Genomic DNA, 19,330 nt, shown 5'->3' with positions numbered 1-19,330 from the left:
CAAGAGCTGTACAGAGACATGAGGTATGAACCACGTGACAGAATTTAGAATAAATGAGTTATTTTCAGTCATAAGAGCTAATGGGGAGCTGGGCTGTGGTGACCACACCTTTCATCCCAGCACTCAGGAGGCAGAGGCAGGTGGATCTCTGTGAGTTTGAGGCCAGCCTGGTCTACAAGAGCTAGTTTCAGGCTCCAAAGTTACAGAGAAACCCTGTCTCAAAAAACAAAACAAATTAAAAAGCAAACTCAAGAAAGAATGTAAATATAGCACATACACTGAGAAAATATGTATTTTCTCAAATCAATTCCACATCTTTACGAGGAATTCTTGCAGCTAGGTGAGAAGACAATCTAGCTAAAAATAGATTGAATAGAGATTTCCCCAAGATGGTGAAAAGATGCCCAATGTGATTATTCACTGGAGATACACAAATGAAGCCCACAATGAATACTACAGTGCACTCACTTTGATGACCTTAATGAAAAACGATGTAGGGGATTAGAACGCTGTGCATCGCTCTTTGGAATGTTAAAACAGTGAAGCCTTAATGGAAAGTATTTTGGAGTTCCGCAAAATGTTCAGCACAGTTGTGGCATGACCCACCAATCTTAAGTGTAAAATGCAGCAGGAGTGAAAACAGGTCTGCGAAACAAGTTCATGAATGTTCATGATAATGATTGTGCTGGTTAGTTCCTGGTCAATTCGACACAAACTCGGTTCATCAGGGAATGTGGGACCCTGTCCTCCCTGATCCTTGAGGCCAAAATACTGGATGCAAATAATGTTTACGCTAACCAGCTAAGCTTCCTGCTAGTTCTGTCCTTGGTTCTGCTACAGCCTGGTACATTAGCCTGAGGGATCTATTTTACTTTAAAATGGTAATTTCTCAACCTGCCTCAAAGAAGCTCAGGCGCCAAGGCCCATCTAACCTGTCTGTCATTGCCTTGAACCCTTGACCACCTGCCTGGGGAAAAACTCCCACAGAGGCCAGTTTCCCCAGCCCCCTCTGGGTGGGAGGAGTTTTCCTTTACTGGGGCCTTTATTCTTCTTCCTGCTTTTGTTGGGAGGAGGCCTTGCCCTTTTTGATCCTGGTTGCCCACTGGTATAAATACCTGACTTGAGTTTAATAAAGTGGCCATTTACTCTGGTAAATGAGCAAAGGTCTCTTTTTGTGTGTGTCTCTTTTAACCCTCAGGACAATCGTCCATTCTCGTGGGCCCGAGTTCGGGAAAGCGTGCGCCTGGGTCGGGTGAGGATATCCACTGAAAAGTGCAGACTCTAACAGGGAAGAGGGAATTTCAGCTGAGGAATTGCTGCTGTCAGAGGCTAGAGTGCTTTCTTAGTGTGTGAAGGTCCTAGATTCCAGCCACAACACAACAAAAGAAATAAAGGGGGGGGGGTACAATACACAATGGTAAGAGACCAAAACATGAACAACTTGAGCAGCGAATTGTCTTGATAGATAAATGATTTATTTGTTCATACTAACTTAAATAAACCTGAGAATATTGGTAAACACATCCAAGTTTGTCCAGAAGAATTGTAAATGAATTGTGTAGTATGTCTCAGCTCTCAAGGAAAGGACTTGCACTCTATCCAAAGTAGACAGTCTTCTTCCCGAAGGCGAGGAGAAGAGCTTATGATGGACAAACACTCTTTGGATGATTCCAGAGTATCCGAGTGAACATCTACAGTGATCAATCATGTTGAAAGAATGTGCCCTTGATTTGTGATGGAAATTTTATTTTCTATTTGTAGGTTTCCCCAAAATCCACAGCCCCAGTTTAAACATTAAAAAGAAAAAAGTCAGAAAATATGTAATTGAGGTATGTCCTATAAAATACCTAGCCAGTAATTGTCATAATTAGCAGTGTCATCAACACAGCTGAAGTCTAGACCAATGGTCATAGCCAAGAGGAGGCCAAGGACACAAAAGCTAACTAACTAATTAAAACATTGTGGCTTTTAAGATGGAGTCTGTGGTATAAAGGGATATTATACAAAAACTAAGACTATCTGAAAGGACTATGGCACTAGTAACATATGTGACCCTATATGGCACTGACTGTAGCAAATGTACAAAGGTACTATATGAAGTCAATCACAACCCAGACTGGGTATGGGAAAGAGAAAGAGAGAGAGAGAGAGAGAGAGAGAGAGAGAGAGAGAGAGAGAGAGAGAGAGAGAGAGAGAGAGAGAGAAGAGACAGAGATACACAGAAAGGCAGATAGATAGATAGATAGATAGATACATACATACATACATGGATGGATGGATGAATGGATGAATAGATAGTGAGTCCAACAAGTTTTTTTTTTTGGGGGGGGAGGCCCATCCTTGCTTTATCCATGTTATTACAAAGGTATAGTATTAGCAACTAGAGGTAAAATGTGGTCTTAGCATGATGGGTATAGATGAATGAAATCAAAAACTCCACCTGTCTGAAGGTCAGAGGTCAGCACTTAAGAAGCAAATATATTTTTAGCAATAATGCCAAAGTAATTTGACGTGGGGAATACAATTTTTAAGCAATTAGAACAGGAGCAACTGTAGAGGTGAATGGCCACCACAGGCTCATAGGGAGTGGTATTATTAGGAGGTATGGGCTTGTTGGATTAGGTGTGCCCTTCTTAGAGAAAGTGTGCCACTGTGGATGGACTTCGGGGTTTTCAGAAGCTCAAGCCATGCCCAGTGTCTCTCTCTTCCTGCTGCCTGAGGATTCAGAAGTAGAACTCTCAGTTACCTTGGCAATAGCATGTCTGCCTGTGTGCCCACTCTGATGATAATGGACTAAACCTCTGAACTGTAAGCCAACCCCGCTTAAATGTTTTTCCTCCTAAGAGTTGCTGCGGTCATGGTGTCTCTTCATAGCAACAGAAACCCTAACACAGGTTAGAATTGAATACCTGTTAGGAAAAACTACCTTAATCTCTCTTATTTTTAAAATTTATTTTATTTCTCAAGAGAGTTTCACAAGGTAGCCCAGGTTAGCCTTGAACTTGTGAACCCTTGCCTTGCTTGCCCGAGTGCTCTGGCTAAAGGCTTGTGTCCCACACCTGGGTCACCTTACCTCTTGCTTTATTTATCCTTTCTTAAGCATTTATATTTCTAATTTAAGCACTAAATCGTATACAATGAGGGGTGTTGTGGGTTAGTCTTAGATGTGTAACTTCTTAGTTAAAATTGACTGGCTGGGACACTTGAAATGGTTCACTGACTGACCTCCTGAGTCCTCAGACAACCCTGCAGGGCATGTGACATTAACTGACCTCATTTTCGAGATAAGAAACCAAGCTCAGGAGAGTTGTTTGCCTGAGTGATAACAGGGAGTGGGGCAGATGCTGCGGGTGTCAGTGCCACGGTTGCGGCAGACTGCCCTGAGTAGGTGAGATGTTGCCACTGTCCCCACAGCCTGTGCTGTGTCTTTGTCTCACGCTGAACCATCTCTAAGGCTACAGGAGCCGGTGTGACTTTCCTGTAACTGCAACCCAGAAGAGTGGGAGAGTCAGTGCCTACAGTCATGACCCTCAAGACTAAGGAGAGCTGTGGACCAGTTCTCCAGCATCCTCCCCTTCAGAAAGACATATTTAGATGTGTTCAGTCTTTAGAGCTATGGTCGGAGTCAGTTGCCTGAAGCACTGCCTTCATTTGGTGCCGTGAATGGCCATTCTCAACTGTGTCTTTCTTCCTGCTTTTGAGATCATTTCTTAGAGCCGTCACTAGGTCCCAGTAGGAGTGTCCAGTCACTGGTCAGATGGCAGTGAAGGTGGTAAGTGGATGGTGACAGCCTCCGGCAGGCTGTGTTAGGACGGTTTCCAAGAATCACAACTTGCATTGAATTGGGATGACAGGGGGAAAACCCAGAATAGTCAGATTCTAGAGTAGCTTTGAATTTGACTGGTTGGGACACATGTATTGCTATGCCCTGATCTGTATTCCAAAGTTGGCCCCTTTTTAATAATCGTCTCAGAAACCTTAAAGAAAAAAAATTCGGGTGAGACCAGCCAACTACTGGGACGTGCCACGAAGCCAGAGAGGTTCCAAGGCATACCTAGAGTCATGTGTCGCAGATTGTGTTTAAAATAAAACATGTACTGCAAGCCTGTAAATGGCAGGGCTGCAAAAGGATAGTTTGCAGGTCGCTCACTCATGCTAAGCCCAGAACTAGGAAATGAAGGAGTCCCTTGGACCCAGGCTAGGGTATCTTTTGAGAGTATCTCAGCAATGCAAACCTTCAGATTGTCCAGAAGGAGCTCTCTCCCACCAGAGAACAGCTCACCTTTGACAAGCAGCTCATCTGAGACAGCTGCATGGGCTAAAGCTTGTCCTCCCGAGAGGACCTTCTGTCCCATCCTCTCATTGCCTCTAGAGCAGAGGTTTTTCAACCTGTAGGTCACCACCATCAGAAAATATATTTTTTTTTCTGAAGGTCTTAGGAACAGAGACACTGCTCAGTAGCAAAATTCCAGTTATGAAGTAGTAGCTAAATAAATTTATGGTTGGGGTTTCCTAAGACCATCAGAAATATGTGTTTTCTAATGGTCATGACCCACAGGTTGAGAACCACTAATTAAGATCAATAATTAAGAGAAAGCCTTACCAGACAGCATCCCAGCAGGGAAAGACAATGTCCGTCCTGGAAAGAAACAGGCTAGTCCCTCAATTGGAGGACCTGGGTAATGCATACCTATAGGATGGCCTAGGGAAAGATATGTAGAATCAGTCTTTAGTTTTCGAATATATTTATTTTTATGTGTATGAGTGTTTTGCCTGCATTTATGTCTGTGCATCACATCCATAGTGCCTACAGAGGTCAGTTATTGATCCCCTGGGATTGGAGTTATACACCGCCGCTAACCACCATGTGGATATAGGGAATTGAACCTGGGTCCTCTGGAAGAAGAGCCAGCGCTCTTGACTGTTGAGCCATCTCTCCAGTTCCAGGTGGGAGCAATCTTGAGTGTGTAAGATGGAGGACAGGGTAATGACCGGCACAGAAATATTCTCTTTCAAATCAGGATTGAGCAGCTTGGAAGACTACCTAGGAATGACATGTTATACATGCTCATTGGTTTTTGGTGTGTGTGTGTGTGTGTGTGTGTGTGTGTGTGTGTGTGTGTGTGTGTGAATTTGCAGCTACACACTCATGGCATATATGGGGAGGCTGGAGTGCCACCTAGGGGGCCACCAGGAACATTGTCGACCTCCTTTGAGAAAGACCTTTCTTTGAACTGGAACTCACCAGTTAAGTCAGACTGGCTGACCAATGAGCTCCAGAGACTCTCCTGTCTGTGCCTCTCCAATGCTGGAATCAAGAGGCCATGCCACCATACTCAACACGTTCACATGGACTTTGAGGACTGAGCTTACGCTTACAAGTCAAACACTTCTACCAACGGAACCACCCCCCTTTAGCCCCTCTTTCTAGTTTTAAGGTGAAGATTCTAACTTGTTCGCCTAGACCAGCTTTGCGCCCTTAGAGAATGGGGGAAGTTCTTTACTAGTGTTCTTAAGCAACAGTCGTTTACTGCACCTTGAACTGAGTCCAAGAGAGGATGATACCAGAGGAAGAATGAATGTGCCTGTTCTCTTCTGGAAAGTCATGTGCATTAGCAAAATGATCTAAGCGCGCTCTCAAAACGCGAGCGTACTTGTCACGTGTGCCTTTTGGGTGAGTGCAATGGTTTGGGGTCTCAGCTGAGCTCACTGGGTTGATCTTCGGCTTGAGAATTCAGCTACTTTAAAGAGATACTGAGCTTTAGAGAGTTTGTGTCAGAGTTCCTACTTCCATCCACTTCCTTCCACTTTCCTTCCGGCCGATATCCTTGGGGTGAGCGGCACCTATGTACGATCTTTGCATTAGCAACATTACAACACCAGTTAAGATTGTCAAGATATTTTAAATAACTTTATTCTTAAATTTAACAAGCTCTTATTAGAAATGCTTTGGTATCAATACAATAAAAATATACTGGTTCCCCCAACCCACTGAGTCATGTCAAGTAACTGGAAAAGTTAGCATTTATTTTCCCCAGTTTTGGGGGGATTTTTTTCCATGAATAAAGACTACTATTTATTTATGTGGCTTACTATGGGAATAATTACATATATATATATATATGTATATATATATATATATATATTTGGACTTTGGGATAAAGAAACTAAAGTATTCAGAAGAGAAATTTTCAGGCATTTCTTGGCTTTTCCAAAGGTTCTTCAGGTGGGCACTAAGCCTCTCAGATGACCTTTTTCCCCAGCTTTGCCATTCTTATCCTTAAAGCTGTAAATTAAAGTAAAAAAAAAAAAGAGCAAGTTATAAAGGAATTACAATTTTTACTCCAAATGACCATTTCATAGAAGGCAGGAAAGTTGAGAACATACCTCAGATGGTTTTATCCAACAGCGTGAGCATTGTCATAGTAGCATAAAAAGATAGAAATAATGAGCCGTGGTTAACGTAGGACAGGAGTAGGTGGAGAGCTAGGAGGAGCCTACGTCTACAAAGGTCAGAGGAGGAGCAGGGCGCACAGTACAGATGGGTGCCAGCCTAGATATCTATTCCTTTACACCAATGTTGTGCACATTCTTAACTATGTACCACCGAACCAAAAAAGATACTAACGCTTAAACTATATCTAGTGATTAAGTATTGTAAAAAAAAAATCTCATTAAGCTTGGTTGGCCAAAGGATAAGCAATGACAAGCGTAAGTGTCTGTATGAAACAACGTGAACTAATAATTGGGCATGGATGTGTGATTATGCTTTCGAGTGGCAGGTGTCTCTCTGAGTATGTCCTACCGCTGATGAAGAGTTGGCCGTAGAAAACATTTTTAGAAAACGTGGGTGTAGAATTTATAGCACTCCTTTGGCGTCCTGGTATCATGCCTTAATCTTTAGGGCCTTTGAGTATAGCTGCCTCAATCATGTTCCAAAAGTTAAAAGATGCTTTCAAGGCACTGGGCAAATGATTATATTAATTATGCAATATTACATTCATGTGCAAAACGGCCCAAGAAGCAGCCATTTAACTAATTGTACAATTTTGTTTTAATGAAACAATAAAAGGGAAGACCTGTTTTTTCCCCCTCATCTCTATGGCAAACGTTATTATCTTTTAACCAAAGGAATGATTCTAACTCCAAAAGGCCTTTTGTAAAAATCTAAGAAGAGATGGGGACCTGCTTCTGTCCTGAGGCCATGTTCGTTGTTGTGCTAGTTAACTCTGTGAGATAGTTTCATTTCAAGGAAGGTAAAAAGCATGATTTCCCTTTGAAAGCAAAGAGGAATGATCACTTCCACCCGCAAGACCAAGAATATTCCTTTGACTTCAGGATGTGTTGAGAGATTTTCCTTTGCTCAGTCAGCAGGCTGGGCTCTGGTGCTGGGAGCTGCTGGGTGGAGACCTCTGAGGAGCAGCCTGCAATCCCACAGCAGAAGAGGCAGCAGGCAAGGCTTCATGAAGGGCCGCTCTTGGGTTTTGTGGCCCCTTGCATTACCAGTGCCGGGAGAGAGCAGGGATAAGGGATTGTTTAAAGGTCTGTTTTACGGCAGGGACAAGATCCTGTTCCCTACAGTTATGTCTGTAGACAGAGCCCACCCTGTGTCCCAGGACACACAGTGAAGTCAGCTAGCACCAGTATTCCTTTTCCCAAGGCTGTGGCAATAGCCCTAATTCCAGAAGGGGGTGTGGAGATAGAGCAGGCCCAGGTGATGCAGGGAGCATCTCCCTAAACTATGTGCCATCATTCTCTTGACCCCTCTCTTCTGACCTTCTCTGATCCCAGTCCCATTCCCCTACAACCACTCAGACAGTTTTAGCTGCTTCAACTTGGTGGATGAGAGATTGGTGTTCCACCCTCAGTCTTCCTTGACCCCTGCTAGCAGTTCCTAAATCAGGTTTTTCTACCTCTTCACCCCAAAGTACCATTGATGTTTTAATGGTCCACAGACTATTGATCTGGGCCAAGAATGGGTATGTGAGGTCTACCAAAGAAAGATAGTTGTCTAGTTGTTGTTGGTGGGGGTAGTGGAATCTTATGGAAAGCTTGTGGAAGCCACATAATAGTGGGTGTGTCTGAATCATATCAATCAGGTAGACGTAAGATTACCTAAGTTTTTCTGTCATGTTTTACAGTGTTCAAATTTTTACTAAAATATATGGTCTTTAGACTATCCACACTGGCCCCGTTTTCATCTTTCTTCCACCTACAAATACTCTTTCAAGCTAAAAACTCTGTGTGTGTTTATGTGATCTATGCACTGGTATGCACAGGAGGCCACAGCAGGACGTCAGGTGTCTTCCTCTATTAATTACTCCATGCCTTGTTGCCTTGGGACAGGGTCTCTCCCTGAACCAGAAGCTCACTGTTCTGACTAGGCTGGGTAGTCAGCAAGGTGCTGGGATCTGCCAGTCTCTGCTTCTGCAATGATGGGGTTGCAGGCATGCACACCCATGTCTGTTTTTTTATATGGGCGAATGGAATCAAACTCATGTCCTTATTTTATAGACCAAGTGCTCTTACCCATGGGTGTGCTATCTCCCACATCCCTACGAATTGCTTTTGAGATAAGATTTTGATAAATACACATATAACAAGCAAAAGAGACTTAATTCTTAATTATTGTGTCTACCAGAACTATTAGTATTTAATAGGCTATCTGTACTTTAATAAAGAAGTTGACTTAAATTGTGTTTTTTTTTAATACTGTAGCATCTCTCTCTCTCTCTCTTTCTCTCTCTCTCTCTCTCTCTCTCTCTCTCTCTCTCTCTCTCTCTGTGTGTGTGTGTGTGTGCAAGGCCGAAAGCACAATGTAAAATGTACTTATGAAATTGAAATTGAAGTACATAGGTAGTAGCTATGTTCTTAAAGTACATAGATGGTCCCTGAAAGCATAATATGATTAGCTTACTTTTTAAAAGTCATTCATACTAAACACCTCCACTCTAATCTATGTGATGAATTGGAAGGTAGAGATGTAAAACAACATCACAATGAAACGTAAGGAATTTGGAGCATTCTCTTTACAAGATATTTAGTTCGATAGTATAAGACTGCATTGTTACTTTGTCTGGAACAGGTTTTCCTGTTTTCACAATTTTAGTTCTGCAGCATGGTTAGTGTTGTGTGGAAATGTTAGTCACTTCCTGCCATTTTTCTTGGGGGTAAATGTTAACGTGGTTAGGGGGAGAAAGAGTGAGGGTGTTTGGGAGGAGCTGGCTAACATCCCAGATCAAAAAGGGAGTTTTTGCTTTTGTTTTTGTTTTTTTTTTTTTTACAGTGGTTCACGTCAACACAACTGCCCATAAATATGGCGTTCCTTTTCTCTGTGCCTCATGTGTTGTTTTAAGAACCAATTTCAGAGGAAACGATTGACCGCAGACAAAGCTCTCTCTCCAAATGGAAAGGAACTTAGTATCCGCAGCTGTCCATTGTGGGGGAACATTACTCCAGAGTCTGAGGAATATCTGTGAGTGAACATTTCTCAAGAGGGTAGAAATTCTTCAGATGATTCAACTTACAATGGGTTCACCTAACTCAAGGACTTAGAAGAATGGAAGAATGTCCCTATTATGGGTCTATTAGCAACACAAGATTGGGCTTATGGTTTGACGAGGAAGAAACATCTTGAATTTATAGGTTCTGCCACACTTCTATAAAACTATCAGGTTATACTCGCTGACCTGTCGGCTACTGAGTAGTTATTGCTTTTCAATGCCCATTCTTCAATTAGCAACATTTAAAATGACCTTCCATTTCTAACATTTAGAGCCTGTGCATTTGTATAATTAGACTTAGTTTTTTCGCTAGGGTTTGTTCAGTTATTCTAATTGTTTGTGTCAGGTCCTTATTTATTTTGCCACAAATGACAACTATTTGCTATGTTTGAGTGATAACAAGGAACTTAAAATTGAGGATCCGTCAGTTTGCAGAAAAAGTTACAGTTACTTTCCATTCAGTGTTAAAATGGCTAAGGAGATAGATAGAAAGCCATAAAAACTTCATAGAGAATGAGAAATGTAGCTATATAGAAAATAGAAAAAATTAAATATGCTAATTTGTTGGAGAAAAGTTGGAGAAGACTATGAAAAGTTGAGGCATAGATGATGCAAGATAAAATGACATTCTATGCTTAAAATGTAGAAAATTAAAGAACCAATGTTAATATAAGTATAAAAGTATACAGAAAGAAGATCTAGCAGAGTAATAAAATGAGAGGAAAATAGTCCGTGTTATCTATTACCTTGCAAAATTAAGGCTACTTGTTAATTTATGAGTAACGTGTACGTCACGGGGAGCACAGACAAGTAGTTGTTATTGGATTCCGCGGGGAAAGTCTGCTTCTGATGACCAGGGACATGAATTAGCAACTCTAATTATTCACACTTGGTATTGCTCTCTCATAGAAGACACATTTCCAGTAGCTAAGGGCACTCAATGTGATATTGAAACCTCATGACGGAGTTTTCACTTTCATTATCGTTTGAAGTGACTTACTCTGGCCTGATGATAATAATTTGGATCGGCGTTAAGAAAGGCTGTCAGTGAGCGTTAGTTTATGAGGTGGCCATAGGAGCTGAAAGTCAGAACGTTCATTAACACATAGAAGACGATCACATAAGCAAACAGCAGTAGCATGCCTTGTCATTTTTATTACCTGTTAAGGACGGATCCTCAGTCCCATCTCCAGCCATTGGGACGCCCGGGGGAGAGTGGTGGGCAGGGCTGCCTAGGCGTTCCTCTTGCTCTTTCAGAGATATGGAATTTTTGTGGGGAGATTTATGGTTTGTGTTTTCATGAGGTCTAACTTCTGATCTCTTTCTAGGAAGCGGGGTTGGTTTGGTTGGCTGGTAAACCTGACTACAGGGAGCTACGGGATGGTAGGATGGCATCTCGGCTTGTCCTCCATCCTCCTCCCCCTCATCATCGATCACGACCAGCTCGGCATGGATGACCCCGTCGTACCCCGTCAAAAGCTTCTTTTCTCCCTCATTGTCGTCTGCCTGCTGATACCCCATGAAAATCATCGTCACCGGTTCTGCGTCATCCACATCGGAAGGCAGAGAATGAACGATGTTGTATCTTACATCTTCAGCCTCCTCCTGGCAAGTGGGTGAAGATCCCCGAGGTCCTGATGTCCCAGGACTCGCTCTGTGGGGGCTCAGTCCTGTCCTGGGAGAAACCTCATGTTGGTTCTGCCTGGTGTTTGATTCTTCCCAGGGAGTCCCCTCCCTCTTTTGCTGGGTGTGGACCATCTCTTCTGCTTGCTGAACCGTTGATCGGGGCTGAGGTGTTGGCCGAGTAGGGCTGGTGTGAGAGGGACCATTGCTTCTCGCCTCTGAAAGCCCATCGTTCAGATTGTGCATGGATTCATTTGCATGGTTGGCCAGTCCGTTAGCTCTCATCATTATCCTTTCTTGAAAGTTTGGTCCAGGGCTTACTCTTTCTCTCTGTGGGGTCAGAGGCCTGCAAAATGGATTGGCATATACGGGCTCGTGGTACTCTGTGGGTGACTTAGAGTTCCTCTCTGAGGCTTGTCTTAGAAGATCCTCCACTTCGACAGGGGCAAGGCCATCAGTGCCATTGTAGGTCGTGTTCTGATTGGAGCTGACGGCATAGACGGACTTCTGCCCATCATCGTATACCTTTATTCCCGTGCTTTTAAAGTCATCTGATGGGAGGGGTATTGAAGACAGAACAATACTTTCTCCAGTCTTCAAATCCTTTTCAACTTTAATTTCCATGGCATACAAAGCTGTTAAAAGACACATTTAATGCAAGATTTAGTACCCCCTTTCTCTTATAAATGAGTTTGTTTGCTTTTATACCCTTTGATGGTCTTTTAAATGACATTTAAAAACTTTTAACTCAGCAGTGGTGGCACACACCTTTAATCCCAGCACTCGGAAGGCAGAGGCAGGTGAATCTCTGTGAGTTCGAGGCTGGCCTGGCTAACAGAGAGAGTTAGCCAGAGCTACACAGAGAAACCCTGTCTCGAACAAAACAAAGTAGAGCAAAGCAAAGCAAAGTAAAACAAAACAACCCCCCCCAAAAGACCACCTCTGTGATTTGGATGCTAGAGAGATGTCTCTACAAGGACAGAGTTTCATTCTTAGCAACATCGTTAGGAGGCTCACAACCTTCTATAACTTCATCTCCAGAGGAACTGATGCCCCCTGGCCCCCACATGCCCCTACATAAATGTGGTGCAGGGACACACATATACACATAAAAATACGTCTGTAATTTCCCCCTTGGTGTTACCAATTTGTTTTATAACAACCGACCATATAGCAACATGGTGGCTGAGGAAGTGTAGAATTTTGGAAAAATGGTATGGAGGAGCGAGGAAGAGAAACAGGTCTACGTAGCTGGTATTTTCACAGAGAACCAAAAGATACCCCTTTCTAGTGACTAAAAGTGGCCAACCAGACCTAGACACTTTGTTTCCTTATTAAGAAGAATCTTTGCCTTCTTCTTTGGAAGAACAGTCTCACTATGGGCTGTGGCAGGTAAAATGCGCAGCAGCGGGATCTGTTGTCACATCCCTGTTGCAAGCCCAGCTGCTGACTGAAACTGTAAAGCGCTCTAAGGTCTTCACAGTGTGGAAAGTGGTTAGATGCGTCCTTGTACCCGAAGAAGTCGGAAGCCTGGAGTTCCCTTTCTCTCTCTCTTTCAAAGTACAGAAATACTTTATCTTATGCATTATGGGTGCTTTACCACATGTATGTCTATGCACCATGTGTATGCCTAGTGCCCAATGACATCAGAACAGGGCACCAGACCACCTGGAACTGGAGTTACAGATGTTTGTGAGCTGCCATGCGGCTGCTGGGACTTGAACCCGGGTCATCCGCAAGAGTAGCAGGGGCTCTTAATCGCGGAGACGTCTCTCTAGACACCCCCTTTTATCCTCCCAGTTTAACACCACTTCCAAGCAGATGAGGGGCTGAAAACAGAGCCGCGGCAGCTGCACTCAGACAGCTGAACTGGAGGTGACTGTGAAAGGGGGGAAGCTGACGACTGTCTCCTGACCCAGGCAAGAGCCCGTGGATGGAATTTTAACAGGTGACGGGAACAGCATTCATAGAGTTAGAACGTGTTGGTGCTTGCTTTTGGTACATCTTCCGATTTCCTTTCAGCTCATCTTATACTTCTTGTGTCCCCTGTTGCCTTATATGTCACGACTTTCCCTGGGTACCCAGTTAAACCTGCGCGATCTCCATCCATCCTCCCTCTGCCTCACAGTTCTTCCTCTTTCTTCTGCAAAGTACTCCCTGCGTGTTTAATTTAGTAAACACCTACCATGTGCCTAAGTGAGCTTGGTGTATAGTCATTAGTTATTCAATATCTGCTGCCTGAATAAGGGACTGCTACCTGCAGATGGATTCTGGCTCCTTCAATTTTAAAATTCAAATTTTTCCTCTTTGGCCAAACCTTCATTTCCCAGAGACTTTAAAGTACTGGCTTTGTGAAAATCATTATCCCATGAAGATAAATAATGACTGATCTTAGCAAGGGGGCATTTTCACTTCAAAAATATTCTATAACTCTATGTCTACTAGATAAAATTTTTGAGCAGAGAAATTTTAAAGTGTTTCTTGCCTGTTTCAGGCCTTATCTTATTGTTCCTGCCTATTTTGGAAGAAAGCAAAATGCATGGAATAAATACTTCACCCTCATTATTCCTAACGGTGCAAGCCCTGGGAACTGTCCCATAGCCCTGGAAACTTTGTAAAATGGACCTTTGCCTAAACTGGAAACACAAGCAAGCTGTGAAGACTAAATATAAAATCTGACATCGAGGGGCTAGGGATACGGCTCAGTGGGCAAAAATTTGCTACCTGATGACTTTAGTTCAATACCTGGAATCGACATTAAAATAAAAAGGCAGATGTGATGCACACCTGTCCTTAGGTGAGGCGGATGCAGACAGAAGAACTGGCTGGAAACTCATGCGTCAGCTAGCCTGCAGTATGCTGTACATTGGCAGACACAGAGAAACCCTGCCTCAGATAAGAGAGGAAGAGGGAACAGACTCCCGAAAACTGTCTTCTGACCTCTATGTGAATGCCGTGGTATGCGTGCTTCCACACTCACACGCACTATACATACGTGTACCAGTCTTAGAAGAGATCTGAGATTGAAAGCGTGTCATTGAATGCAGGCTCTCAAATACCTTTTCTGTCTTGTTCATCATCATCTTGGTCTTCATGTCTTTCCTTTCTTAATCTGGAAGGGACGTAGGAACTTGGAAGGTCAGGGATATTAGCATAGATATCCTCAATTGACTCTGTAAAGTTGATAGGAATTCAAAATACACGTAAGATATTTCTAATATTAAAACAAGGCCAACGATCTTATGAAAATGATCTAGCTTCGACACGGAACAGGTGGCTCAAAAAACATACCTTCTGGGATTTCTTCCTTTTCCACCTTCACAGACTGTAAGATAAAAGATTTCCATGATGAGCTTAGTTTAAAAAGTCAAAATCTAAATATAGCAATACTTGGAAGGAATAACATTTGTGGATTCTTTTCAGGGGGAAATCATAGCTTAACACTGAGTTACACTCACTCTTATTATGTCCTCCGTCGTCCTCTCGATCGATTTTAGCTTCTTTAGAATTGCCTCCTCATTGGCTGAGATTTGCAGTTCAGCCTTTTCAAGGTCTTGGATCTCTTTCTCAAGCCTGACAAAAAAAGGGACACATTTCTTTATGCTTAATGTGCTGAACATGCAGGGGTCTCAGATGCATCTTTTTCACATGCAGATTCAGGAGCCAGACATCTTCCAAGTATACTGCATCCCAGTGAGCGTCACGGCTTCACACCAACTATCACATCTCATACATAGAAGGTTCCAGACACTTAAGCAACTCTCAACCCAAGTCTGCTTACTTTTATTTGATTATTCTTAACATAAGGACGTCGCAAGTGTAAAGGTTAGTTTCGATTACCGGTTGGATTGAAGAGTACCAGGGCGTTAATGGGACACACCTTTGAGCAGGTCTGTGAGGGATTATCTTCCAGGGAGCTTTAACTGAGATGAGGAGACTCGTCGTACCAAGGACTGAGAGCCCCAGACTGAACAGAGACGGAAAAAGGAAAGCTAACTGGGCACCAACCTTCCTCTTTGTCTGTTTTCAATGTGAACAGCTACTCCATGCTGCTCCTGCTGCCGTGCCCTCCCTGCCACGACCGATGCGTCTCCTCAAATCATGAGTTCCAATAAATCCCCCCTGTTTTAAGTTGCTCTTTGTCACGGTGATGAGAAAACTAACACATTAGTGATGCATTCGGCTTTGGCCTTATTGTCTTCGCTGCAATGATTACTGTTGTTTCCATAGAAACCAGACTGATTTATTTTACAAAGAGACTTTTAAATGTGGTGGCACAGAGGTGATTACAGCACTCAGGAAAGGCAGAAAGAGTGAGGGCTGGAGGCTAGCCTGAGCTACAAACAATGCTGCTTCAAAGTGAGAGATGGAGGTAGGAAGGAGGGAGGGAGGGAGACAGAGAGATTAACTAAAAGAAGTGATACATTTGTAGTTACATTGTCATTTAAATTTTTTTACTCAAGTCCCCATATATTTAGAAAAGTATTATTGTTAAGTTTCACATAAAAACCATAGATATTTAATGAGTAAATTCCTCGCCTTTTTTATTTTTTTAGACAGGGTCTCACTATGTAGCTGTCACTGAACTGCTGTACTGGACTCACTCTGTACACCAGGCTAGTGTAGGACTTACAGAGATCTCCTTGCCGCAGCTTCCCGAGTCCTGGGATTAAAGGAGTGTGTGCCACCACACCTGGTCCTGGCATAGTCTAACATCAAAAATTACATTGCTTGAAGCTCCTTGAGCACGGTGCTATTTTCTGAGTAGGGTGAAGAGATGAAGAAATGGACAAAATCCCATTTCTGTTACAGAGACCACATTTTCTGTGGGGTGATCACGGATGGGGGAGAGCTGGAGAGGGTGGGCAGGGAGTAGATACGTACAGCCTGATCGTGCATCAGGGAATTAGACGGAGTCGCGTTTGCAAATGGACTGTTTTACACACACACACACACACACACACACACACACACACACACTGAACTCACAACCAGCATTTGGATGCACCCCGGGATGTGTCGCCATGGCCTCTTCTCGGCAGGATGCCATGGACCCTGGCAGTTGCAGTGGCTAAGGCTGCCCTTCAAGCTATGAAACACGCGTAGTCTTAGCCAGACACCCTGAACTCGAAAGGCAGCTGCCTCGGAGGATGACTTATTGCATCCAGCAGCTGGCCCGAGAGATGACAGCTGTGGCTCCTCATGTCAGCTAACTAACCTAATCGTCAGTTCTCTTGCTTTCTTTCTTAAAGGTGGCCATGGGCCTGGCTGCTCCCGAATCTTGGGCTATTGTTATATCAATAAAAATCCCAGGATGTGATTGTCTTGGCCGTTCTATTCATTGCTTTAACTGTAGGTTCTGGTATTGATGCTGCCTCTGGCCACCTTAGGCCATTTGTAGCTGGGAAGGTTTTCCTGCGCATCGTAGACCTTCAAGGGAATTATAGCACCCCTAGTTTCTTAGGAGTTGCTGGGAGAGTCCTGCCAATACAAAAATGCCTCCAGGTCTCTGGTAACAGTTTTCCCATCAGCAGAATTATAAAATGTGTGCTGAATTACGAAATGCATGTTGGTCCAGTTTGGTAGAGTGGAAAACCACTAAAAGTAATAGATCTGAAGTTGATAATTTTTACTACACTTTATAGTCAATTGCTTAAACCTCCTCAAAACTCAGTTTCGCAATGTGCATAGTGAGAACAAAATGCTGGCCTTGTTTTGCTCAGATGCTAGGTGCAGGAAGAAGAGATGATGGCAACGAGAGCCAGTTGAACATGGCAGGAGGCTGGCGTAAGCTGATTCGTGAGCGAGCTCTCGAGGCTCTCCACAACACATCCTAACTTCGTCTCCTCCCATCACCCACCTAAGAGCGCTCTTTCTAATATGTGTGCTAGACATGGTGTATAAAGGGGAACCTGGGCAGACATGAAGGAGGTTCGAATGACTACTGCTCCCGAACCTTAGGACCCAACTGTGGAATGAAAGACAAGCAGGTTTGAATTCTGCTTCATCTGCCAACTTCCAGTGGAACCTAAGACTGATCACTGTCGTCATCCATTTACACATCCACATAAAAATGTTTATTTAGCGTCTTCCTTGTGCCAGGGACTATTCTATGTGACGTGGATATGATTGTGAAAAATGAAGAAGCTGGCCATTCTAGCAAGGAACAACACATCAATTCACAGGCTGACAGGGTTGTTCTGTAAAAGACCTGATGCAAAATATTTTAGGTTTATAGTCCACAAACAGTTTCTGTTATTCATTCATCCATTTCCCCTTATTTTTGCTGTGCAACCCTTTAATTTGATAAATATACATGGGTGTGTCTCTGTGTGTGCATGCATGTATGACATTCCTATTTTGTGTTCATAAAAGTACAGGCCAGAGTTAGATGGGTTCTAGGCCATAGTTTGCTAGCCCATTCATTAACAAGTATATGTATGTATGTGTGTTTGTTTATGTATACAAACACCTACTTTCTTATATATATATACATATAATAAATAAATGTGTATATAATCACATATATATTTATGTATGAAGAAAAATATTTCCTTGAAGAAAAGCAGAATAACTGATTACCAGGATTCAAGGCACGTAGCATCATTCAGGAAAGTCTCTTTAAAGAAAGGTTATTTGTGAAAATAAATGAGAGTAGGGCATAAAAATATACTTTCCAGAGAGCAGGGTACCTAAAAATCTTGAGGTAAGAGCAGAAAGAGTAAGGAGGAAAGAACTGGTAAATGAGGGGAGACTACAGGACCTTGGGCATAAGTAGGTGTGTGGACTGGAGGGTCAATTATCTATCACTCTCAGGAGCTAAGCAAGGTCAGGCCTGGTTACTACTTGGATGGGAGACTGCACTGGAGAGGCAAGCATAAAAATCAGTTGTTAATAGTGTAGATGAAGATGGCCTAATCTAATCTAAGGTGTTTGCTGCTAGGAGGGTGAGAAATGATGATGTTCTGGAAATATTTAAAAGAGAGAGGTTCCAGAATTTGTTGATAGGTGTGTGTGTGTGTGTGTGTGTGTGTGTGTGTGTGTGTGTGTGTGCGTGTGTGTAGGGAGAGGGCATGAGAAGAAGGATGCCTTTGTTAGGACCTGAGTCACAGGAAACCCGCAAATGTGACATTTTGGGAGATGAAGGCCGGAGGCTCGTGGGCTTAGCTAAATCTCAGACAGTCAAGTGTGCTATGGAGGTGACATTCCTTTAGAAGGAGTAAGTATGTATAGCCATACACATGGGCAAGATGTCCTAGAAAGTAAAAGCGATAGATAAAAATTCCAAGCTTGAGACCTGCAGGATGGCATGGAGCATAAAGATGCTGCCAAACCCTGTAAACTGAATTCAGTCCTTAGTGCCTGTATGGTGGAAGGGGAGACCTGACTGCTGCAGGTTGCCCTCTGACCCCCACAGGCACACGGCGACACCTGTAGATCCCCTACCACTTCCTCACAAGCAAATAAGTATGTATTTTTTTTTTAAATGATCAGAAGTCTGGTCAATGTTAAATACTCATTAGGACTTAACCAAGAAACAAAAGAAGTAGAGAACATGGAATTGCTGACTTCTTCCGTCTCTGCCTCTGTCTGATTCAGTCCCTCGTCTGCCTGGCCTGTGTCATCTTGGTAAATTATGATGTGCACGGGTATCAGGTATTGTCTACCTTCCCCCACAAAGAAAAGGCACTGATAAGGTAATTCAGTATGAGTCACATGAATGGTTTTAAATAAGTTGATAAGAATGGGCTTGCTAACCCCATAAGGTCTTTGCTAATAAATGTTTGTGAAACTTCTCAAGTCTCGGGTGAAAGCCGCATTACTAGGAGACGTCACTCTAAGGACACATCACAACATGTTAGAAAACGAAACAAAAGCGAATGCTTCCCTCCCAGGCCTCACTCCTTGGTTTCAACCAGAACAGTAAGAAAGTGTCTTGGTGGTAATTACTTAGAAGCCTCTGGTGAGAGGAGCCTATTGATGGAGAATTTCTTTTGTAGCTTTCACTGGGTGCAAACTCAGCTTTTTATTATTGTACCTTGATTTCTCACGGACATCTCTTATTTATGGATGTTACCATGAAGAGATAAATGGTCAGGATTTTTTTTTGTTTTGTTTTTGTTTTTTTCTTCTTTTGGAAGCCTCCTAAAAGATCGAGAAGTCTGCTTAGTGGTGGAAATCTAAATAACAGTGACCAAGAATAA

General features: G+C 43.0%; 1 protein-coding gene across 2 annotated transcripts in view; it reads right to left on the bottom strand.

Moving 5' to 3' along the window:
• Positions 1 to 5,883: 5,883 nt before the first annotated feature.
• Positions 5,884 to 19,330, bottom strand: part of Palmd (palmdelphin) — a 50,007-nt gene continuing 36,560 nt past the window's right edge. For both annotated transcript variants that reach the window (XM_048456702.3, XM_087897616.1), the window contains exons 4-9: positions 14,585 to 14,699; positions 14,418 to 14,451; positions 14,186 to 14,299; positions 10,664 to 11,761; positions 6,138 to 6,286; positions 5,884 to 6,107 (exon numbers count right to left, since the gene is read on the bottom strand). In XM_048456702.3, the coding sequence (XP_048312659.3) occupies positions 6,243 to 6,286; positions 10,664 to 11,761; positions 14,186 to 14,299; positions 14,418 to 14,451; positions 14,585 to 14,699 (1,405 nt within the window). In that variant the 3' untranslated portion in view covers positions 5,884 to 6,107; positions 6,138 to 6,242. The remainder of the gene's footprint in view (positions 6,108 to 6,137; positions 6,287 to 10,663; positions 11,762 to 14,185; positions 14,300 to 14,417; positions 14,452 to 14,584; positions 14,700 to 19,330) is intronic.

Source organism: Myodes glareolus, chromosome 17 (genome assembly GCF_982192425.1).
Source record: "Myodes glareolus chromosome 17, mMyoGla1.1, whole genome shotgun sequence".
NCBI classification, from domain to species: domain Eukaryota; kingdom Metazoa; phylum Chordata; class Mammalia; order Rodentia; family Cricetidae; genus Myodes; species Myodes glareolus.
Note: the sequence above shows the minus strand (reverse complement) of the source record. Positions and strands in the feature narration are given on the sequence as shown.